The 25,535-nt window shown below is 43.3% G+C and overlaps 1 protein-coding gene across 2 annotated transcripts in view; it reads left to right on the forward strand.

Moving 5' to 3' along the window:
- LOC122563760 (potassium voltage-gated channel subfamily KQT member 4-like) overlaps positions 1–25,535 on the forward strand; it is a 631,877-nt gene that overhangs the window by 478,492 nt on the left and 127,850 nt on the right. For both annotated transcript variants that reach the window (XM_043717964.1, XM_043717965.1), the window contains exons 6-7: positions 5,543–5,653; positions 15,885–15,980. In XM_043717964.1, the coding sequence (XP_043573899.1) occupies positions 5,543–5,653; positions 15,885–15,980 (207 nt within the window). The remainder of the gene's footprint in view (positions 1–5,542; positions 5,654–15,884; positions 15,981–25,535) is intronic.

The raw sequence follows: 25,535 nt of genomic DNA on the forward strand, positions 1-25,535 counted from the left end.
ACCACCCCACCAACCTCCATATACAGCGCTCACCTACCACCCCACCTACTTCCATATACAGCGCTCACCTACCACCCCACCAACCTCCATATACAGCGCTCACCTACCACCCCACCAACCTCCATATACAGCGCTCACCTACCACCCCACCAACCTCCATATACAGCGCTCACCTACCACCCCACCAACCTCCATATACAGCGCTCACCTACCACCCCACCAACCTCCATATACAGCGCTCACCTACCACCCCACCAACCTCCATATACAGCGCTCACCTACCACCCCACCAACCTCCATATACAGCGCTCACCTACCACCCCACCAACCTCCATATACAGCGCTCACCTACCACCCCACCAACCTCCATATACAGCGCTCACCTACCACCCCACCAACCTCCATATACAGCGCTCACCTACCACCCCACCAACCTCCATATACAGCGCTCACCTACCACCCCACCAACCTCCATATACAGCGCTCACCTACCACCCCACCAACCTCCATATACAGCGCTCACCTACCACCCCACCAACCTCCATATACAGCGCTCACCTACCACCCCACCAACCTCCATATACAGCGCTCACCTACCACCCCACCAACCTCCATATACAGCGCTCACCTACCACCCCACCAACCTCCATATACAGCGCTCACCTACCACCCCACCAACCTCCATATACAGCGCTCACCTACCACCCCACCAACCTCCATATACAGCGCTCACCTACCACCCCACCAACCTCCATATACAGCGCTCACCTACCACCCCACCAACCTCCATATACAGCGCTCACCTACCACCCCACCAACCTCCATATACAGCGCTCACCTACCACCCCACCAACCTCCATATACAGCGCTCACCTACCACCCCACCAACCTCCATATACAGCGCTCACCTACCACCCCACCAACCTCCATATACAGCGCTCACCTACCACCCCACCAACCTCCATATACAGCGCTCACCTACCACCCCACCAACCTCCATATACAGCGCTCACCTACCACCCCACCAACCTCCATATACAGCGCTCACCTACCACCCCACCAACCTCCATATACAGCGCTCACCTACCACCCCACCAACCTCCATATACAGCGCTCACCTACCACCCCACCAACCTCCATATACAGCGCTCACCTACCACCCCACCAACCTCCATATACAGCGCTCACCTACCACCCCACCAACCTCCATATACAGCGCTCACCTACCACCCCACCAACCTCCATATACAGCGCTCACCTACCACCCCACCAACCTCCATATACAGCGCTCACCTACCACCCCACCAACCTCCATATACAGCGCTCACCTACCACCCCACCAACCTCCATATACAGCGCTCACCTACCACCCCACCAACCTCCATATACAGCGCTCACCTACCACCCCACCAACCTCCATATACAGCGCTCACCTACCACCCCACCAACCTCCATATACAGCGCTCACCTACCACCCCACCAACCTCCATATACAGCGCTCACCTACCACCCCACCAACCTCCATATACAGCGCTCACCTACCACCCCACCAACCTCCATATACAGCGCTCACCTACCACCCCACCAACCTCCATATACAGCGCTCACCTACCACCCCACCAACCTCCATATACAGCGCTCACCTACCACCCCACCAACCTCCATATACAGCGCTCACCTACCACCCCACCAACCTCCATATACAGCGCTCACCTACCACCCCACCAACCTCCATATACAGCGCTCACCTACCACCCCACCAACCTCCATATACAGCGCTCACCTACCACCCCACCAACCTCCATATACAGCGCTCACCTACCACCCCACCAACCTCCATATACAGCGCTCACCTACCACCCCACCAACCTCCATATACAGCGCTCACCTACCACCCCACCAACCTCCATATACAGCGCTCACCTACCACCCCACCAACCTCCATATACAGCGCTCACCTACCACCCCACCAACCTCCATATACAGCGCTCACCTACCACCCCACCAACCTCCATATACAGCGCTCACCTACCACCCCACCAACCTCCATATACAGCGCTCACCTACCACCCCACCAACCTCCATATACAGCGCTCACCTACCACCCCACCAACCTCCATATACAGCGCTCACCTACCACCCCACCAACCTCCATATACAGCGCTCACCTACCACCCCACCAACCTCCATATACAGCGCTCACCTACCACCCCACCAACCTCCATATACAGCGCTCACCTACCACCCCACCAACCTCCATATACAGCGCTCACCTACCACCCCACCAACCTCCATATACAGCGCTCACCTACCACCCCACCAACCTCCATATACAGCGCTCACCTACCACCCCACCAACCTCCATATACAGCGCTCACCTACCACCCCACCAACCTCCATATACAGCGCTCACCTACCACCCCACCAACCTCCATATACAGCGCTCACCTACCACCCCACCAACCTCCATATACAGCGCTCACCTACCACCCCACCAACCTCCATATACAGCGCTCACCTACCACCCCACCAACCTCCATATACAGCGCTCACCTACCACCCCACCAACCTCCATATACAGCGCTCACCTACCACCCCACCAACCTCCATATACAGCGCTCACCTACCACCCCACCAACCTCCATATACAGCGCTCACCTACCACCCCACCAACCTCCATATACAGCGCTCACCTACCACCCCACCAACCTCCATATACAGCGCTCACCTACCACCCCACCAACCTCCATATACAGCGCTCACCTACCACCCCACCAACCTCCATATACAGCGCTCACCTACCACCCCACCAACCTCCATATACAGCGCTCACCTACCACCCCACCAACCTCCATATACAGCGCTCACCTACCACCCCACCAACCTCCATATACAGCGCTCACCTACCACCCCACCAACCTCCATATACAGCGCTCACCTACCACCCCACCAACCTCCATATACAGCGCTCACCTACCACCCCACCAACCTCCATATACAGCGCTCACCTACCACCCCACCAACCTCCATATACAGCGCTCACCTACCACCCCACCAACCTCCATATACAGCGCTCACCTACCACCCCACCAACCTCCATATACAGCGCTCACCTACCACCCCACCAACCTCCATATACAGCGCTCACCTACCACCCCACCAACCTCCATATACAGCGCTCACCTACCACCCCACCAACCTCCATATACAGCGCTCACCTACCACCCCACCAACCTCCATATACAGCGCTCACCTACCACCCCACCAGTTTCGGGCATGAGCCCTTCTTCAGGAACGAAGAAGGGCTCATTCCTCATTCCTGAAGAAGGGCTCATGCCTGAAACGTCGATTCTCCTGCTCCTTGGATGCTGCCTGACCTGCTGCGCTTTTCCAGCAACACATTTTCAGCTCTGATCTCCAACATCTGCAGTCCTCACTTTCTCCTCTGTCATTTTAAGTCAATTTTCATTTATCAGATGCTGAGAAAGGTTCACCGGACCTGAACTTAACTTTGGTTTCTCTTCATAGGTGCTGCCAGACCTGCTGAGCTATTCCAACAATTTCTGTTTTCTTTAGTGAATAATCTTGCTTAGCTGGTTATAAAGATAAACTATTTCTACTGGTGGGGGATTCTAGAACTAGGGGATGCAATAGAAGGGCCCCAGCATTCAGAAGAGATCTTAAGGGAAGCACTTATATACACGATAAGTTGTAGATGATTGGAACACTCTTCCAAATACGGTGGTGGATGGCAGATCAGTTGTTAATTTAACATCTGAAATAGATTAAGTTTTGTTAAGCAAACTTATTAAGGGAGAGGGGCTGAAAGCATGTATATAGAGTTAGACCACAGATCAGACATGATCTGACTGAATAATAGAAATTGCTCAAAAGGCTGAGTAGTCTACTCCTGTTCTCATGTTCCTATGGTTGTTTGAATGTCTTTATCTTCTAGTTTGTAAAGTTTCTGAAATACCCTAATCCTTTTTATTTCATGCTTCATTTTCAATAAGTGTGATTCAACAATACTCATCTGGATAAGATTAGATTTAGATTAGATTACAGTGTGGAAACAGGCCCTTCGGCCCAACAAGTCCACACCGACCCGCCGAAGCGCAACCCACCCATACCCCTACATTTGCCCCTTATCTAACACTAGGGGCAATTTACTCAAAAGGCTGAGTAGTCTACTCCTGTTCTCATGTTCCTATGGTTGTTTGAATGTCTTTATCTTCTAGTTTGTAAAGTTTCTGAAATACCCTAATCCTTTTTATTTCATGCTTCATTTTCATTAAGTGTGATTCAACAATACTCATCTGGATAACTATTTGGACAAAACCACTATCAATTAAATTTCCCTGAGTCGGCATTTCTATCAATGTAAAATAATTTGCACTCTCCTTGTACATTGAAATGTAAAAGCATTGACAGCTGAGCCTTTATCAGTGCTCATTTTTTAAATTACTATTTTTCTTCAGATCAGAGATTAGCATTTTATATTCTTTCTGAGGAAATTGTTTACCTCCCAACATACAGATTACCTCTGTTTAGTTATAGGTCAGTCTTCTGAGTACAGGACTTATTTTTCCATTACTTCAGCGAGTACATCGCACGGCCTTGTGTGAAGAAAGCTTTTCTTATCTCTAACTTCTTCATCCCATTATCTTAAGTGATTTCCCTGTCCCACTCTGACCAACACTCTCAGTATCTCCAGGTTTTCTCACCTTTCTTCTCTATCAGCAAACCATTTAACATTGACTAAAGTTAAATTTGACAACAGATTTGGAGTCTTGTTTTAATCGCAGAGGTGTGATGGGTGCATTAGGAGTCCATTCAGCTTACTGTGCCTGCACTGGCTCATTAAATGAGCTTCATTACCGAGTGCTAATTTCCTGCTTTTTACCATCGACTTGCACACATCATTTTTATCCAAATAATTATCCAATACCCTCTTCAAGGCTTCTAATAGGCTGCTCAGTTTTCATATGTCCAGGTCTTAAGACCATCCAGTGAGTAAAGCAACAGCTTGCTGCAGATTTGCTTTGGATGTTTCAGTTTGGTTCAGTTTCTTCAATCCTATGTTGCACCAACACTATTCCACTCTTACTATACTTTTCCCAATGCGGTAAGATCAGGTCCAGGTTTTTAATAGAAGCCAGTTCACATTCTTGTCAGTGTGTATCAACAATTTTCATTAAATACACACACTTTGTACAGGGGACCATAAGAGAAAACCTCTCAGGAGCCTGATCCACTTCCACGTAACCTGACATCATTTTGATTTGGCTCCTGATGCTCATGCTCAGTAGCAATTATTAGATTAAAGGTATAGTTAACCTTTTACTCCACACCCAGTTTGGTGAAGAAATCTGGCTGCAAAGTACCACAGAACAGTGAGAGCTGGTGTCTGCCTGACCAGATATTGTGCGATCCCTAATCTTACTCAGCCTGGTTAAGATGATCAGACTACTTGGGGTGGAAGAATAGATTTAAATGAGTTACAAGACCCATTTTTTGAAAAATCACTTCTCTCATTTTGCAGGTTACACTAACAACAATCGGCTATGGTGATAAAACTCCACAAACGTGGCTTGGTCGAATGCTGGCAGCAGGATTTGCACTATTAGGAGTCTCTTTCTTTGCTCTACCAGCTGTAAGTATATAATACACATGTTCTAAAAGCTGGTCATATTACCTTCATTAGGACAATTCACAAAAAATACTAAAGAGAAGGGAAGATAACCTTTATACTGTATGAGGGGAGATTGTAGATTGGTTGGCAATTCAACTTTCATTAGTAAAGGCATTGCAATGGAAAGTACACCAGTTAATGATGACTGTTAGTTGTAAGAGGCCACATCTTCTTTTATTGTGGACTGTGAACTGAAAATCAGGAATAATGGAAGTTGCCTTTAAAAAATGGGAGATTATACAAGTAGGTTTTTGCAGCTGGGAAAATGCAAGTGAAACTCATTGAGAGACAATGATATATCTTTATCTTCTGGTAACATTCAGTTCAGATGAATTTCCACCACTTGTGGGATCATAAGGGTTCAGCGTAGCAAAAGCCCTATAAATGGTCAGGGTTTACCTTAATACAGATTATGTGAGGAGAATGAAAAGAAAGAAACAAGGAAACCTTCAAAAATTGGTTGCATAAATCTCTCTCTACCCCTTTCTCTGTAAAGTGGCACTTTCCAATTTTGGAATACATTCAGAAATGCTGAAAGAAATAATACTGAATTGTAAAGGAAGAGAAAGGCTCATGTCCACCAAATCAACTGGTGAGTTGAACACTGGCCTTCTCTGTTCAGATGACATTGTGTCATAATTGAAGAATCAAACGAATTGTGAAACCAGCCCATCTGGTTTTGTGAATTGGACTTTTGCTACACAACTGTTTTGTATTGACCACTCAATATTTGTGTCTTATCTGCTTCTCTTTGTATCTGTGAAAATTATAAAAAGGGCCAAGTTTAAGTTACTTAAATTACAAATCCTTTAATTGTTTCTGTTAAATTTAAGTATGTTACAAAATATAATTATTTTTACAGTTAGTGAAGAAACCTCTTGTGGTTTGTTTTTGTCCTGGAGGGCAGTCATTCAGAGATAAATTGGATGTTTCAGTAGTTTCATTAAATTTTCACATTTGCGGCAAAGCTGGAAATAACGAGACATGATTTCCAGTATGCCATCCCCATTGAATCATGACACAGTTAACTGCCAGGATTTGTTTAAAGTTAAAAATCATGCAACACCAGGTTATAGTCCAACAGATTTATTTGTAAGCACAAGCTTTCAAGGCGCTGCACCTTCATCAAGGAACTAGTGGGACAGGATCATAGAACACAGAATTCATAGTAAAAGATCAAAGTGCCATACAACTGATGTGATATATTGTACAAACATAGATTGTTGTTAAGTCTTTAATTACTTAGAATGAGGCTGCAGGTTTTGATTGATTAAAATGTAAACCATAGATCTTCTTTCAAGTTACAGTTCTGAGACAACGTAAGGTTTTATCAGTATAAAAAAAGTGACATCTCAGCTCAGAAGTTGCATTAAAGTTGTGAGGTTAGAACCTGTCTGTATCACAACCTTGAGTCAGATGAGTGAGGGAGGGAGAGTATGTGTGTGAGGGAGGGAGAGTATGTGTGTGAGGGAGGGAGAGTATGTGTGTGAGAGAGAGGGTGTGTGTGTGTGACGTGCTTGATAGAGTGTAACAGATTATATGTCTGTGTGAGGACGTGTGTGTGCAAGAGAGAGAGAATGTCTGTATGTGTGTGTGTGAGAGTGTGGTCATGTGTCTGTGTGTGTGTGTGCGCCAATGTATGGTGTAGTGGGGTCACCTGTAGTGTGACATGAACCCAAATCCTGGTTGAGGTCATCCTCATGGGTACCGAACGTTGCTGTCAGCCTCTGCTGGGCACTCTGCATTGTTGCATATCCTGAAATCCACCTTGGAGGAAGCTCACCTGAAGATCCGAGGCCGAATGTCCTTGAGCGCTGAGGTGTTGCCAACTGGGAGGGAACATCCCTCTCTGGTGATTGTTGCGCGGTGTCCATTCATCCATTGCTGTGGAGTCTGTTTAGGGGCATCCTTACCTGCAGCGTATGCACCTCCACGTGAGGATTTGTTTAAAGTTTATTTTAAAATAAGCAGGTTGACTCTGATTAGTCAATGCATTGCTCCAAGAAATGAACAAAAAAATGGCCGTCGCCATTTGTTGCGTTGAAATGGGTGCAGTATGTTTACTTGTTCTTTCTGTCTGTAAATAAGAACATAAGAGCTAGGAGCAGGAGTAGGCCATCTGGCTCATCGAGCCTGCTCAGCCATTCAATAAGATCATGGCTGATCTTTTTGTGGACTCAACCCATCTGCTGACCGTAACCTTTATTGTTTAGAAATCTATCTACCTTTGCCTTTAAAAACATTCAACATTTAGCCTCAACTGCTTTACTTGGCAGGGAATTCCACAGATTCACAACCCTTTGAGTGAAGAAGTTCTCCTCAACTCAGTCCGAAATCTGCACCCCTTATTTTGAGGCTATGCCCCTGAGTTCTGGTGCCACCCGCCAGTGGAAACAACCTCCCTGCTTCTATCCTATCTATTCCCTTTATAATTTTATATGCTCCTGTAAGATCACCCCCTCAGTCTTCTAAATTCCATCAAGTACAGTCTCTTTCTACCCAATCTCTCCTCATAAGCCAACCTTCTCAATTTCAGAATCCACCTAGTAAACCTCCTCAGTACCACTACATCCTTTCTCAAGTAAGGAGATCAAAACTGTACACGGTACTCTAGGTGTGCTCTCACCAACACCCTAAACAGCTGCAGCATAACCTCCTATTTTTAAACTCCGTCACTCTAGCAATGAAGGACAATATTCCATTTGCCTTCTTAATTACCTTCTGCACCTGCAAACCAATTTTTTGTGATTCATGCATAACGACACCGAGGTCCCTCTGCATAGCAGCATGCTGCAATTTTTCACCATTTAAATAAAAGTCCATTTTGTTGTTACTCCTACCATTTGCCAACTTTGTATTCCATCTGCCAGACCCTTGCCCACTCACTTAATCTGTCTATATCTCTGTGCAGACTTTCAATGTCGATGGGACACTCTCCTCTACCATTCATTTTAGCGTCATCTACACACGACACATGGTCCCTAAAAGACTTTAGTGAACCAGATGGGTTTTTCCTATCAATCGACAATGGATCCATGGTCATTTCTAAGACTTCTAATTTCAGATTCTTATTGAATTCAAATTTCATCATCTGCCATGTTGGCATTCAAACTCTGGATCCCCAGAACGTTACCCGAGGTTTCTGGATTAATAGTCCAGTGATAAAACCACTAGGCCATCACCCTCCCCCAATAACATGGCTCCGTGTATTAATGTGCGTAACTTTCAGTATACACAGCAAGATCTGACTAGTTGTCACCATAATCATTTTGCACACTCTGGATTATTTAGTAAGTTAAATTCATTTAATGTTGGTCATTATGTTGTAAATTTTACAGGCATGAGCTGTTTGGGTACAGTCAGCACCTTTCTTGTTCTAAACTGTCAAAGGATATATTCTTTGATATGATATGCCATGTTCTTTGGAAATTATAGTTTCTGTACATTGCATCACGTCGGCACTGAAATTCATATACCACATTACTCATTTGTGTGATGGACAAATGTCATTTTAGCTGGACGGCAGCATCCTGTTAAGGGAAAACAGGATTGAATGACCTACTCCTGCACCTGTTACTAGACTAAACTTACAGGGAACATATAAACTGATTTTAAACTTTTTTTGATACATGAAGAGAAATGTGCTGGTCCCTTACAGTCTGAAACAGGAAAAGTTATAATCATGAACAAAGAAATGGCAGATCAATTGAATGCATATTTTGGTCTGTCTTCACATGGGGGCGGGAGCTTATTTACATCTCAAAATGTTGTGGAACACAGGGCATAGTGACAGGAAAGAACTGAAGGAAAGCATTAGGAATAGGGAAATGATGGAATCAAAGGCTTTAAATTCCCAGGGCTTGATAATCCACATCGTACAGTACTGATGGAAGTGGCCCTAGAAATAGTGGATGCACTGTAAGATTTTGAGTCCTAATAATAAACTCCCAATACAGCTATGTGACTGTTTATTTTGAAATTTTAACCAATAAGGCAACAAGAGACTGGTGCAGAAAGTCAGGAAGTTTGTAACAAATTATAGAATTACTTCTCATGAACAATTACAAAATTAGATTCTGAGTGGCCTAAGCTTAGCTAGACCTACTGCTCATCAATCAAAGGGATGTATGATGAATCTGTAATTGACTCTTGAGAGTATTGGGCATTGACTGCTGACACTTCTCACTATCTCCTGACTGGTTCCTCAGGTTGTCAATTATCCATATGTGCATCCATGAGTTTGTTATGGCCGTTTTACTAAAATAGAAATTTTTTGCTTCTTACTTAAAAACAAACCAGAGACAAGTGTAATCTGGCCTCAGTGATTGATATCTTGAGTTCATGGCTCAGTCTTCAATTAATTGGTGAAGTTCCCGCTGAATCAGGCATTTACTTATCACCGTTTGTTTCTCCCTGTTTGATTCTGCAGTGTGGAATGTTTGGAAACAGTTTACGTTCCTGACATTGCCTTAATATAGAAGATCAGAAAATATGCTAATTTTGACAAATTGTGAAACAGGATGTGTTAAAGAGTAAGGGTTATATGATTACCACTTCAAACAACAAAAATAGAAATTTCTGAGAAAGTTCAGGAGGTCAGCAGAATCTGAGGAGAGAAACAAAATTAACGTTTCGGGTCAGAACTGCTGCAGGTTTTATTTACTATTAGGAATACGTCGTTACAAAGCTTTCTCGAATACAAAGGTTACATATAGTCATTTACACTTTTTAATATACTAATACAAGGGCACAGCTTTGTTCTAATTCCTTGATGAGGACTGACAAGCTGGGAGAGCACTATGTCTCATGTTCAACCTTGGAGCTGTTGATCTGAAACTAAACAGATCCTAGAGTTGATAACAGGGAGCTTATGGATGCGGTTTACATGGACATTCAGAAGCACTTCAATAATCTCCTACGTAAGACATTAGCATGTAAAATTAAGGCACATGGGATCGGGGTAGTGTACTAACATGGATATAGATCTGACAGGTTGAGAAAAAACACAGTAGGATTAAATAGGTTATTTTTCAAGTGGCAGCCAGTGCCTTTTGAGTACTGCAAGAACCAGTGAACTAAACAGATGTCTGTCTGTCTTGCAGCAAAAAGTCTAAAAGATTATTGTCTTCATTCTGATTGCAATCCCATTGTGTGTTTCTTTGTCAAATGAAGCTGAGAAAACTCAAATGATGTTAAAATGTCGAATTCTCCATCGGCAATATTTAATAAAACTGCATATGTCAGAATAATCAATGAATATATTGATTATGTGATTACAATTAAACAAAATTGGCCATAAAATGTAACTTCTAAATGCCAGTTTCCTTGCTGATCCTACATCATTCAGAGTTATTGTTTTATATTCTCTCAACTATGGATTGGAGGGTAACTAAAATAATCCCACCATTAAAAAGGAGAGAAAACAGGGCATTATAGACCAGTTGGCATGATATCAGTAAGAGGGAAAATACTAAGATTGATTATAAAAGATTTAGTAGCAAAGCATTTGGAAACAATGAAAAAATTGGACAGCATGGATTTACAAAAGGGAAATCATACTTGACAAACAGACTAATGTTTTGAGGATGTAAATCCTAGAGTTGATAACAGGGAGCTTATGGATGCGGTTTACATGGACATTCAGAAGCACTTCAATAATCTCCTACGTAAGACATTAGCATGTAAAATTAAGGCACATGGGATCGGGGTAGTGTACTAACATGGATATAGATCTGACAGGTTGAGAAAAAACACAGTAGGATTAAATAGGTTATTTTTCAAGTGGCAGCCAGTGCCTTTTGAGTACTGCAAGAACCAGTGATTGGACCCTAGTTATTTACAATATATATTAATGAGTTAGATGAGGAAATAACATGAAATATCTCCAAGTTTGTAGATGATACAAAGCTTGGTGGGCAGATGAATTATGAGGAGGATGCAGAGATTGGACGAGTTGGATGAGTGGGCAAATACATCGCAGATGATGTATAATGTGGATAAATGTGAGATTATCCATATTGGTTAAACAAACAGGAAGGCAGATTATTATCTGAGTAGTGATAGATTTGGAAAGGGGGAAGTGCAACAAGACCTGAACTCCCTTGTTCACCATTTACTGAAAGTAAACACACAGGTATAGCAGGTAGTCAAGCAAGCAAATAGTATGTTGTTCTTCATAACAAGAGGAGGGATTTCTTGCTCCGTCAAGGACCTTGATGAGACCACATCTGGAGTACTGCGTTGTGTGACATAATGGTTCCCTCTTCTGAGGAAGGATGATCTGACTGTAGAGGGAATGCAACAAAGGTTTACCAGACTCATTCCTGAGATGATAGACTCATGTAAAAGCAAGACTGGATTGATTAGGACTGTATTCACTGGAATGAAGACGAATGAGTGGCACTCAGATTGAAACATATACACTTCTAACAGGTAAAGACAAGGTAAACACAGGAAGGCCATTGCCAATGCCCAGGGAATCCAGAACTAGAGGTCAAGGTCAAAGGGTACGCAGAAAGCCATTTAAAACAGAGATGAGGAGAAATTTCTTCAGAGTGTGGTGAGCCTGTTAAGTTCTCTGTCACAGAATGCAGTTTAAGTCAAACATTAATTTTTTTTTCAAGAATGAAATAGAAATTGTTCCTACGGATAAAGTGATCACAGGATATGGAGCAAAAGCGGAACAGGGTACTGAGTTGGATGATCAGCTGTGATTACATTAAATAGCAGAGCAGGCTCGAAGGGCCAATTGCCCTACTCCTACCCCTATTATACGTGTTCTATGTCTATGTAAATCATCTGATCAGAGTAGATTGTCAGCAAGGTTTTGTGTGAGGAAAGTTGTATCTCACAAACATGATTGAACTATTTGTGGAAATTACCAAAAAAGGTTAATGAAGACAGAGCAGTAGATGTTGTTTATTTGGATATTAGTAAAGCCTTTGACAAGGTTCTGCATGGTAGATATATTAGTAAAGTTAGGTCACTTGGGATTCAGGGTGAGTTTACCAATTGGATACATAATTGACTTAAGGGCAGAAGACACAGAGCAATGGTAGACGGTAGCTTTTCGGACTGGAGTGCCCGTGACCAGCGGTGTTCCACAGAGATTGGCTCTGGGTCCTCCTTTTATTTGTCATTCATGTAAATGATTTGGATGAGAATATAGAAGGCATGGTTCATAAGTTTGGGGATGACACCAAAGTTGGTGGCACAGTAGACAGTGAAGAAGGTTTTCTAAGACTACAAAGGAACTTGATCGAATGGATCAATGGGCTGAAAAATGGCAGATGGAGTTAAATCTGGATAAAAGTGAGGTATTGCATTTTGGTACAACAAACAAGGGTAGGGCATGCACAGTTGATGGTAGGGCCTTGGGATGCAGGTACATAATTCTCTAAAGTGTGTGTCACGTATGGAAAGACAGGGTTTGAGCATTTGGAAAGACAAGGTTTGATTAGGGATAGTCAACATGGCTTTGTGCATGGGAGATCATGCGTCACAAGTTTGTTAGAGTTCTTTGATCAAGTGATCAAGAATGTTGATGGGGCAGATCAGTAGACGTAATCAGTATAGAGTGGTGCTGGAAAAGCACAGCAGGACAGGCAGCATCCAAGGAGCAGGAAAATCGACGTTTCGAGCAAAAGCCCTCCATCTATTCCTGATTAAGGGCTTTTGCCCAAAACGTCGATTTTCCTGCTCCTCAGATGCTGCCTGACCTGCTGTGCTTTTCAAGCACCACTCTAATCTAGACTCTGGTTTCCAGCATCTGCAGTCCTTGTTTTTACCTTTACATAGTCAGTATAGATTTTAGTTAAGACTTTGATAAGGTTCCACATGGTATGCTGCTCTGGAAGGTTAAATTGCATCGAATCCAATGGAAGCTGGCAAATTGGATACGCAATTGGCTTGATGGTAGCAAGCTGAGGATAACAGTGAAAAAATACTTGTCGGATTGGAGGCCTGTCACTGGTGGTGTGCCTCAGGGGTCAGTGTTAGTTATCTATTTCAATGACTTGAATGAGTACAAGGCATGATTAGTAAGTTTGCAGATGACACTAGAATAGGTGGTATGGTGAACAGTGAGGAAAGTTATCAGAAATTACAGAAGGTAATTACAGAAGGTGATCAGCTGGGGAAGTGGGCTGAGAAATGGCAAAAAGAGTTTAATATAGATAAGTGTGAGGTCTTTCATTTTGGAAAATCAAATCAAGGTAGGAGTTTCATGGTGAATGGTAGGGCCTTAAGGAGTGTAGTGGAACAGAGGGATGTTGGAGTTCACGTGTACAGTTCTCTGAAAGTGGAGTCACAGGTAGACAGTGCAGTGAAGAAAGCTTTTGAAGAAGGCTTTCATCAGTCAGGGCATTGAGTATAGTAATTGGGAAGTTATGTTGCAGTTGTACAGGACATTGTGAAGCCGTACTTGGAGTATTGTATTCAGTTTTGGTCACCTTGCTATAGGAAGGATGTTATTAAGCTGGGAAAGGTGCAGAAGAAATTTACAAGGATGTTGCCAGGACTCAATGGACTGAGATCTCAGGAGAAGTTGGACAAGCTAAGACTTTTTTCTTTTGAGCGTAAGAGACTGAGATGGGATCTCATGCAAGTCTATAAGATCATGAGAAGCATGGATAGGGTGAATGCACTCAGTCTTTTTCCCAGGGTTGGGGAATCGAGGGAGAGGGCATCAGTTTAAGGTTAGAGGGGAAAGAAAAAGGGAACCTGAGGGACAGCTTTTTACACGGAGGGTGATATGCATATGGAATGAGCTGCCAGCGGATGTGGTTGAGGTGGGTATATTAACAATATTTAAAAGGCATTTGGACAAATACATGGATAGGAATGGTTTAGAAGGATGTGGGCTAAGTGCAGGGAAATGGGGTTAGTGTGGATGGACATTTTGGTCAGCATGGACCAGTTTGGGCCAAAGGGCCTATCTCCCTGCTGTAGGAATCTATGACTTTGTATAGACTGTAGGTTAAAAAGGCATTTGGCTCACTTGCCTTCATTGCTCAGTCCTTTGAGGATAGGTTAGAAAGTCACAGAGTCCTACAGCACAGAGACAGGCCCTTTGGCCCAAACTGCTCCCTGCCAACCAAAATATTCATTTTTAAGGTGAGAGGAGAGAGATTTTAAAAAGACATAAGAGGCAATTTTTTACACAGAACCTGGTTCACGTGTGGAATGAACTTCTCGAAGTGGTGGATGTGTATACAATTACAATGTTTAAAAGACATTTGGATGGATAGATGAATAGGAAAGGTTCAGAGGGATATGGTTCAGGAGCAGGCAGGTGGTTCTAGTTTAGTTTGGGATTATGTTCAGCATGGACTGGCTGCACAGAAGGGTGTTGTATGACTCTATAACTCTATGACTCTATGAGTAACCATTACCCACAGGATTTCTCCTATCAGGCAATATAAATGTTATTTTGTCTTCACTTTGTTATTTCTTGCAAATTCTACTGCTGAGTGCAAGATGAAAAGCTTCATCAAAATGTGTCTTTATCACTTATTACTTCTACTTGGCTAGGATGGTTGACCCCAATGAGGCCATGACTTAATAGACTATCCTTGTGTTGTTGAACCGTACAAGATGATCCTGATTTCTCAGTTTGATTTCTCAACTGAGGCAATGGCAATGTGAAGATGCGATAACAGCCCTCACTCTAGACTGCTGATGAGAAAAAACACACAAGGTTCTTGTGTCAATTACTATCTTGTTCACATTTGATGCTGTGTTTGTGTTTGTTTCTGCTGTCTCCATAGTTTGCAGTCACTTACAGTACAATGAGAGATGTCAAAATTAACCAGTTGAAGTAGGTATTTGAAGGATACAGGTTGTTCTGCTATAACGCGTATTTCATTGACGCAAATTCACCGTAACGTGACTGACAAATTAGGAGCATTGTTTCTAAAGCACAAACTTTTAAAATGTGTGTTGGCTGTAACACGATTACATTGCCAACACTTTAAGCTCTGTTTCTAAAAATAAGATTTTTCTATAACACACGGTTGTACAAGATTGCAACCATCGCATTGTAAAAGAACTACCTATATTTGGCAATGTAGAATGACTCCAGTAAGGTTAGCAACTTCAGGCAAGGAGGATAGAATCCAGACTTGCTAATCACAATGCAGAAAATGTCCAGTTTCATTCAATGTTGTAATTGACTATGATGTGTTGTCTGCAGGGAATTCTAGGTTCTGGTTTTGCGCTCAAAGTGCAAGAACAACATCGACAGAAACACTTTGAGAAAAGAAGAACCCCTGCTGCCAATCTCATTCAGGTAAGTGAAGAATTGCACACTCTGTCAGCATCATGTGAGAGCACATTACAATCACAGCAAATACTTAAATGGTCAGGCAGTGCCATCATATTTTGTTACCCAAGACTCAATGCTAAAGAATAAACACAAGTTTTGGGTGGGTTTTGATGTAGTGCAAGAAGAGCAATCTGGCAATCCCAGTGAAGGAGAAGCTTTAATCTGCTAAACCCCAAACGTCTTCTGGAATCTATAACAGCTCAGCAGAAATAGTAAGAGACAGTAAGGACTGCAGATGCTGTAAGTTAGTGTCAATAGATGTGAAGCTGGAAGAGTACTGGAGGTCAGACTGCACCCAAGGAGCAGGAAAGTCAATGTTTTGGGTGGAAACCCTTCAGGAGGAGGAGGGGAGCCCAGAAGTAAATCGAGAGAGTGGGGTGGGGCTGGGGTGAAGGGTAGGTGGGATGGTGATAGGTGGATGCAGATAGGAGGTTATTGTGATTGGTCAGTGGGAAGGGTGGAGTGGAACAGATGAGTAGGAAGATAGACAAGTTAGAATAGGTCAGGGAGGTGAGGAGGAGCGGTGAGGCTAGACCAGATCCGACAGAGATTCACCTGCATGTCATTTAACCTCATCAATTGCATCTATTGCTCCTGATGATGGTCTCCTCTATATCAGAAGCCAAACGCTGATTCAAGGACCAGTTTGCAGGCACCTGTGCTCTGCACGCATTAACCAACCTGACCTTCCAGTTGCCATCCATTTTAATTCGCCCTCCCACTCCCCTGACCATGTCCATCCTTGGTCTCCTGCACTGTTAGAGTAAGGACAAATGGAAGCAGGAGGAACAATGCCCTATATTTCGCCTGGGGAGCTTACAGCCAATGGCCTCATCTCAAATAGACGCACACAAACACACGCATGCACACAGATACACACTCACACTCTCTGACACACACACACACACAAAGAAAATCTCTGTGACAGCCATAGCAAGTTGAAAGTTTCTATTTCATCCAATATGGCATGAATACAAGTAATGAAAAATTGTTGCATCCGCTGTTTAAATTTAGTTAGATTTTGCCAAATATAACTATTGCTGTCCAGCTGAAATGCTTTACATTCTTGAAATCCTGAGATGAAGGGTCAAAGCTTATATCACAGTAAATACAAAGAGTGAGAAGAATAGCAAGACTACAGTACAAATCAGGAGCCTTACATGTCTGTAAAACACAAGGGATAAGACATTGAGGGAATATAACTTTAAGAACTTACTGAAGTCATTGTGCTTCTTGAGTCTGCATCATCATTCAGCTGGATTATGCCTGAACTTAACTTCACCAACCTAACTTTGTTCCATAATTCTTTGATACTTTACCAAATAAAACTTTATTTATTTCACTTTGAAGCTCCATTTGTCTCCAGATCCCCAACCATTTGAAGGAAAGAGTTTCTTATTTTTACTCCTGTATGTGTAAAAGTGCATTTTATTCTCATGCTAAATAATCCAATTCAAGTTTTAGATCATATCCCTTTGCTCTTAATTCCTTCACTATAGAAACATATTTCTCTATCTGGCCTATCAAATCCCTTTAATATTTGAAACAGGGACTGATCAAGAATCTGAAATCATGTTTGATTTTGCTAGTGAGGATCTCATGAAAGAAGATATGTCTTCCTTCTTTTAGGTGCAGTATGTTGTCGGAGAGCTTGGTTGCTAAGAGCCAGGCATCACAGGGCTCCCAACAGATTGTTCCCATATAGTTGCTCCTGAACATATGCAGCGCTGAAAATGTGTTGCTGGAAAAGCGCAGCAGGTCAGGCAGCATCCAAGGAACAGGAGAATCGACGTTTCGGGCAAAAGCCCTTCTTCAGGGTCTGGATGTAAGTTTGCTCACTGAGCTGGAAGGTTTGTTTTCAGACATTTCATCACCATACTAAGTAACATCATCAGTGAGCCTCTGGTGAAGCACTGGTGTTAGTGACCTGCTTTCTATTTATGCGTTTAGGTTTCCTTGGGTTAATGATGTCAGTTCCAGTTGAAATGCCATGCTTCTAGGAATTCTCATACATGTCTCTGTTTTGCTTGACCTAGGATGGATGTGTTGCCCCAGTCGAAGTGGTGTCCTTCCTCATCTGTATGTAAGGATACTAGTGAGAGTGGGTCATGTCTTTTTGTGGCTAGTTGATGTTCACCACTTCAACTGGGACAACACGTCCATCCTAGGACAGGCCAAACAGTGACACACACGAGAATTCCTAGAGGCATGGCATTTCAACTGGAACTCTATCAACAAACACATTGACTTGGACCCCATTTACCACTCTCTGAGAAAAAAAACAGGAATGACATCACCACAGCAAATGACATCACCTACACAAGGAAACCGACACACATAAATAGACAGCAAGTCACTAATGGGAAGAAAGTGAGGACTGCAGATGCTGGAGATCAGAGCTGAAAATGTGTTGCTGGAAAAGCGCAGCAGGTCAGGCAGCATCCAGGGAACAGGAGAATCGACGTTTTGGGCATAAGCCCTTCTTCAGGAACCATTCCTGAAGAAGGGCTTATGCCCGAAACGTCGATTCTCCTATTCCCTGGATGCTGCCTGACCTGCTGCGCTTTTCCAGCAACACATTTTCAGCAAGTCACTAATACCAGTGCTTTACCGGAAGCTCACTGATGATATTACCGAGGATGGTGACAAAATGTCTGAAAACGAATCTTCCAGCTCAGTGAGCAAACTTGCATCCATTTCACCTTCATTTTCAAGTAATTTGTGAACTCGATGACTTCAAGTTTTTCTATCTCCCAGTTAGTTAAGTGTTCATTTGTTGAATAGTTCAAAAGTGTGTTCCTTTCTTTGTAGCCTCTCTGTCTTTACTTCTGTCCCTGCATCCTCTCCCACCAACCTGATAGAACTTCCCTCTTTCTTTCACATCTTTGCAGCTTCACTCACTCACCAACCCCTGTGCAGCTTCCCTCTCATGCAATCCTCCCTGGTCGTGCAGTCTCCCTGTCTTTCCACAGTTCCCTTACAGCTCCACCTACCTCCCAGTCTCTCCCTCACAGCCCCTCAATCCACCAACAATCCACAGGCTGATTATCTTCCCTGCTGTTCCCTTTCAGCAACATCCTGTTTCCCCCATTTGCCTTGCAGACGCCATCTCCTTTATCCACTTGCAACCTTCCTGTGGGCCTGATATTTCCATGCAGCCATCCTTTCTCCCATTCCATCTGCCTTGGAGCTTCCCTGTCTTCCCCAGTCCCCAATTACAGATCCCACCTCCCCACCATCCCCTTTGCAGCTTCCTGTAAGCACCTTCCAGTGTCCTCAAATCCTGGAGACAAGCAAGCGCCTTGCAAAATATGTCTTCCCCTCCAGTGGCTAGCTACCACCACCCCTGGCCTCCCCCCATCACTGCATCTCAGCCTCAGAATTTCAAAGTGCAGAGTGATCTCTGCTTTCTAGTCAATAGTAACAAAAGGTTATTATACAGGCACTGCACATTATCAAGGCGTATCATGGTGGCTCAGTGGTTAGCACTGCTGCCTCAGAACACCAGAAGCCCAGTTCAATTCCACCCTCAGGTGACTGTGTGGAATTTGCACATTCTCCCCGTGTCTGTGTGGGTTTCCTCAGGGTGCCCTGGTTTCCTCCCATAATCCAAAGATGTGCAAGTTAGGTCAATTGTCCATGTTAAATTACCCATAGTGTCCAGGGATGTGTAGGTAAGGTGAGTTAGCCATAGGAGATGCAAGGTCTATGGAGATGGGGTGGGTCTGGGTGGAATGCTCTTCGGAATATCGGTGTGGACTCGATGGGTCAAATGGCTTGCTTTCACACTGTAAGAATTCTAATTCTGTAAGACTGATAGCTTTTTGTAAGAGAATTGTATTTAAAAGTAAGGTTGTTAGGCTGCAGTTGTACAGGGCATTGGTGACTCCACATATCAATTGCTATATGTATTTTTTTGCTTCGATGTTTAAACATAATGAAGGTGATTAGGAGGAGATTTACTAGATCAATGCCGAGATTGAGCAGGTTCTCTTATCAATTGATTTATTGTCCTGTGTACTAAAGTACACTGAAAAGCTTTGTTTATGAGCAGTATATGCAGACAGATTGTATTAAGCGAGGGTGTACAGAGTAAAAAGACTTAGACAGAGACATCCAGGTTACATTGCACAGGGTGTGCGCTAGGCGAGATCAATGTTAGCAGGATCAGCATTATTTGAGACTCGAGAGTGCATTCATCAGTCTAATAATGGTCGGGAAGAAGCTATTCCTGAACCTGCTAGTGCGTGTGTTCAGGATTCTGTGTCTTCTACCTGACGGAAGAGGTTGTAAAGATTATTACTGAGGTGCAATCTGTCTTTGATGATGTTGGCAGCCTTTCCGCAGCAGGTAGCTGGAAGGTTGGCTTCCATGATGGTCTGGGCTGTGCACACCACCTTCTGTAGTTTCTTATGGTCCTTCCCATACCAGGCCAGTATGCACTCGCACAGTATGCTTTCAATAGTGCATCTGTAAAAATTGGTGAGGGTCCTTATCGATACGTTTATGAGAAAAGTTTGGACAGGGTGGATATAAATCCACTAGAGTTTCAAAGAGTGAGGAGTGATTTGTTTGAACTGTATAAGATCCTGAATAGTCTTAAAGACGTGGTTTGAAAAAGATGTTTTCTCTTGTGGGTGATTTCTAAAATTAGGGGTTGCCCTTTTGGGACAGAGATGAGGAGAATTATTTTGTCTTAGAGGATTCTGTGACTTTGCCTCAGAAGGCGGTAGGGGCAGGGTAGTTGAATGTTTTATAGGTGCAGGTAAATAGACCATAGAATATGGCGTAGAAGATAATTGGGAATGGATGGGAATGTGGAAGTCAAAAGGTGAAAACATCAGCCCTTCTTATTGAATGTTGGACCAGGCTCAAGAGACTGAATGTCCTACCCCTGCTCCTAATTCCTGTGTTCATATGATTTTCATCCAACCACCAGTCTCTAGCAGACACTTAGCCCAGAGACTCCCTTATGACTAGCACCTACCCTGCCTATTGCTGCTCCATTCACAGATTGTATCTTTCCCATGTTCATTGCTAATAGCCTGACTAAGTAAGAGCAGGAGAGAGCCAGTTTCTGTTTGGAGGAGCAGTCTTCACCATTGTGTCACATTTAGAGTAACACAGTGGCTCAGTGGTTAGCGCTGCTACCTCACAGTGCAAGGGACCAAGGTTTGATTCCAGCCTCAGTGTGTGTGGAGTTTGCACATTCTCCCTGTGTTTGCATGGGTTTCCTCCAGCTGCTCCAGTTTCTTCCCACAGTCCAAAGATGTGCAGGTTAGGTGAATTGGCCATGCTGAATTGCCCATGGTGTTCTAGGATGTGTAGGCTCGGGGCATTAGTCAGGGGAAATGTAGAGTAATAGGGTAGTGGAATAGGTCTGGGTGGGATACTCTTCGGAGGGTCAGTATGGACTTGTTGGACCAAATGGCCTGTTTCTACACTGTAGGGATTCTATGCTTCTATGATGATTTCAGATTTGCAAGGAATAATTTGTGAGGAAACTAGGTTGTGCCACCTGAGAAGAACCTAAGAAGCTGCTCGTTGCCGAGGTGGGCTGGGCAGAAAATCTCCCGAAGGGTTCCAGCACTGTGTACAAAAATTAAAATAGAAGAATGAAACAGATAACAGTAACTCACCAGGCTCTTCCAACAGAACCTCCCAAATTATTACCATCTAGAAGAACAAGGGCATTACCACCACCTGAAAGCTGCTTTCCAGGTCGCACATCATCCTGACTTGGAACTACATCACGCCTGCTCCCAGGCAATCCGGGATGGGCAAAAAATCCCAGACAGCAACACTCGTATCCCAAAGTTCTCATGGATAAATCACAGAAAGCTAGCAATCCAATTTACTAGATAGTAGGAAAGGGGAATGTTAGGCTTTGTTTCAACAGGATTGAAGTACAAAAGTAGAGGGAGGGGTTCTTGCTAAAACTATACAAGGCACTTGTTCAGTTTTTCAACCCTCAGCAAAGGAAAGATATATTGGCATTGGAGGAGGCTAGAGTAGGTTCTTCAGATTGACACCAGATATGGAGTGATTTTCTAATGTGGAGAGATTGAGTGAATTGGAAGTTTAGGAGAATGAGAGGTCTTATTGAAGCCAATGAGATTCTTAAAGGACTTGAGAAAGCATTTTTCCAATTGTGGAAAAGTCTGGGACAAGAGAGCATAATCTCGTAGAGAGTCATCCAGTTAAGACAGAAATGAGGAGGTTTTTTTTCACACAAGGTGGTGAATCTATGGAATCCTTTACCACAAAGTACTATTGAGGCTGGGTCGTTAAATATATTGTGGCTGAAGTAGACAGATTTTTGTTTATAAATAAGGGAGTTAAGAGTTGTGAGGATAAGGTCGGACGGTGGAGTTGAGGATTAGCAGAATAGCCATGATCTCAATGAATGACAGAGCAGACTTGATGGGCTGAGTGGTACATATCTGCTTTTGCACTTAGAGTCATAGAGATGTACAACATGGAAACAGACCCTTCGGTCCAACTCGTCCATGCCTACCAGATATCCTTACCTAATCTAGTCCCATTTGCCAGCACTTGGCCCGTATTTCCCTAAACACTTCCTATTCATATACCCATCTAGATGCCTTTTAAATGTTGCAATTGTACCAGCCTCTACCACTTTCTCTGGCTGTCCACTACACCTCATTCAATACATGCACCATCCTCTGCATGAAAAATGTTGCCCCTTCGATGCCTTTTAAATTTTCCCCCTCTCAACCTTAACCTGTGCCATCTAGTTCTGGACTCCCACACCTCAGGGAAAATACCTTGTCTATTTACCTATCTATGCCTCTCATGATTTTATAGACCTCCATAAGGTCACCCCTCAGTCTCCGACGCTCCAGGGAAAGCAGCCCCAGCCTATTCAGCCTCTACCTGTAGCTCAAATCCTCCAGCCCTGGCAACGTCCTGTAAATCTTTTCTGAACCCTTTCAAGTTTCACAACATTGTTCCGATAGGAGAGAGAGCAGAATTGCACAATATATTCCAAAAGTGGCATAACCAATGTCCTAGACAGCCACAACATGACCTCCCAACTCCTGTACTCAATGCTCTGACCAATAAAGGAAAGCATACCAAATGCCTTCTTCACTATCCTATCTACCTGTGACTCCACATTCAAGGAACTCTGAACCTGCACTCCAAGGTCTCTTTGTTCAGCAACACTCCCTCGGACCTTACCATTAAGTGTATAAGTTCTGCCCTGATTTGTCTTTCCAAAATGCAGCACCTCACATTTATCTAATTAAACTCCATTTGCCACTCCTCAGCCCATTGGCCTATCTGATCAAGGTCTCATTGTACTCTGAAGTAACCTTCTTTGCTGTCCACTGTACCTCCAATTTTGGTGTTGTCTGCAAACCTACTAACTATACCTCTTGTATTCACATCATTGGTTAGGCCACTGTTGGAATATTGCGTGCAATTCTGGTCTCCTTCCTATCTGTAAGATGTTGTTAAACCTGAAAGGGTTAGAAAAGATTTACAAAGATGTTGCCAGGGTTGGAGGATTCCTGCTTTTGGGGGAGGCTGAACAGGCTGGGCCTGTTTTCCCTGGAGTATCAGAGGCTAAGGGGTGACCTTATAGTGGTTTACAAAATTATGATGGGCATGGATAGGGTAATAGGCAAAGTCTTTTCCCTGGGTTCGGGGAGTCCAGAACTAGAGGGCATAGGTTTAGGGCGAGTGGGGAAAGATATAAAAGAGACCTACAGGGCAACTGTTTCACACAGAGGGTAATAGGTGTATGGAATGAGCTGCCAGAGGATGTGGTGGAGGCTGGTACAATTGCAACATTTGAGAGCCATCTGGATGGATATCTGAATAGGAAGGGTTTGGAGGGATATGGGCTGCGTGCTGGCAGGTGGGATTAGATTGGGTTGGGATATCTGGTCGGCATGGACAGGTTGGACCGAAGGTTCTGTTTCCATGCTGTACATCACTATGACTCTATAAATGACGAAAAGCAATGAAACCAACACCGATCCTTGTGTCACTCCACTGGTCACATGCCTCCAGTCTGAAAAGCAACCCTCCATCACCACCCTCTGTCTTCTACCTTCGAGCCAGTTCTCTATCCAATGAGATCTAAATTTGCTAATCAGTCTACCATGAGGAACCTTGTCAAATGCCTTACTGAAGTCCATATTGATCATGTCCACTGCTCTGTCCTCATCAATTCTGTTACTTCTTCAAAAAACTGAATTAGTTCGTGAGACATGATTTCCCATTCACAAAGCCATGTTGACTATCCCGAGTCAATCCTTGCCTTTCCAAATACATGTAAATCCTGTCCCTCAGGATTCCCTCCAACAACTTGCCCACCACCAGTGTCAAGTTGACCGGTCTATAATTCCTTTGCTTTTCCTTACCACCTTTCTTAGATAGTGGCATCATGTTAGCCAACCTCCAGTCTTCCAGCACCTCACCTGTGACTATCAATGATACAGATATCTCAGCAAGAGTCCAAGCAATCACTTTCCTAGCTTCCCACAGAGTTCTAGAGTACACCTGATCAGGTCATAGGCATTTATCCACTTTTATGCGTTTCAAGACATCCAGCACCTTCTACTCTGTAATATGAACATTTTTCAAGATGTCACCATCTATTTCCCCACATTTTATATCTACCATGTCCTTCTCCACAGTAAACACTGTTGCAATATTCTCATTTCATATCTCACCCATGTCCTGTGGTTCCACACATAGGCTGCTTTGCTGATCTCTGAGGGACCCTATTCTCTCCCTAGTTACCCTTTTGTCCTTAATATATTTGTAAAATCTTCATAACAAAAAACACAGAGACACTATAAAATCCTGGGTTCCTCTGCACCTTAACAATCCTTTGTTTTAACATGAGCTTTAGTGCAATATTTAACTGAAAGGAAATGTGGTTAATTTAATTTTCGATATTGAACAGATATCTTGACAAGTGTGCAGAGATTGAGAGAAATAGTAGAGAAATAAGAGTTGGATATGATTCGTGTCTATGTGATCGTTCATACCATTGTTTTGAATGACATTACCAAGAAATGACATGTGGCAAAGATAGTGGTTAAGGACAGTTTTTGGAAGATTTCAGAAAAATGGTGCCTGAACTGAAATAGAAGCAATTTTTGGAGATGTTCTAACTACAGTCATATTGGCAAGAGTGGAATCAAGCAAGGACAATCTCATTGGCATACAGAATAATGGAAAGGAAATTAAAGTTGGATGGCTTGGTCACCCATGTTTAGTCAAGATTATGAGATTGGCTAAATTTGTTGACTCTGTGGAATAGACTCCCTAAACATTTAGCGAATATTGGTTCACTCCTTCACTGTTCCAAGAAATGTATTCTGTCATTATAGGTAAGTTGCTCTTTAAGTATGACGTCAGGAATAATGGACTGTCATACTTTCCTGAAATTTAGTGTGACATCTCAAGAAATCAAAAGGAAATTCCAGTGTTTTTCTGAATTGGCCACAGTTTTTCTTCTCAAATTTCTTTCCTTCCCAA

This window comes from Chiloscyllium plagiosum, chromosome 27, assembly GCF_004010195.1.
Source record: "Chiloscyllium plagiosum isolate BGI_BamShark_2017 chromosome 27, ASM401019v2, whole genome shotgun sequence".
NCBI classification, from domain to species: Eukaryota; Metazoa; Chordata; class Chondrichthyes; order Orectolobiformes; family Hemiscylliidae; genus Chiloscyllium; species Chiloscyllium plagiosum.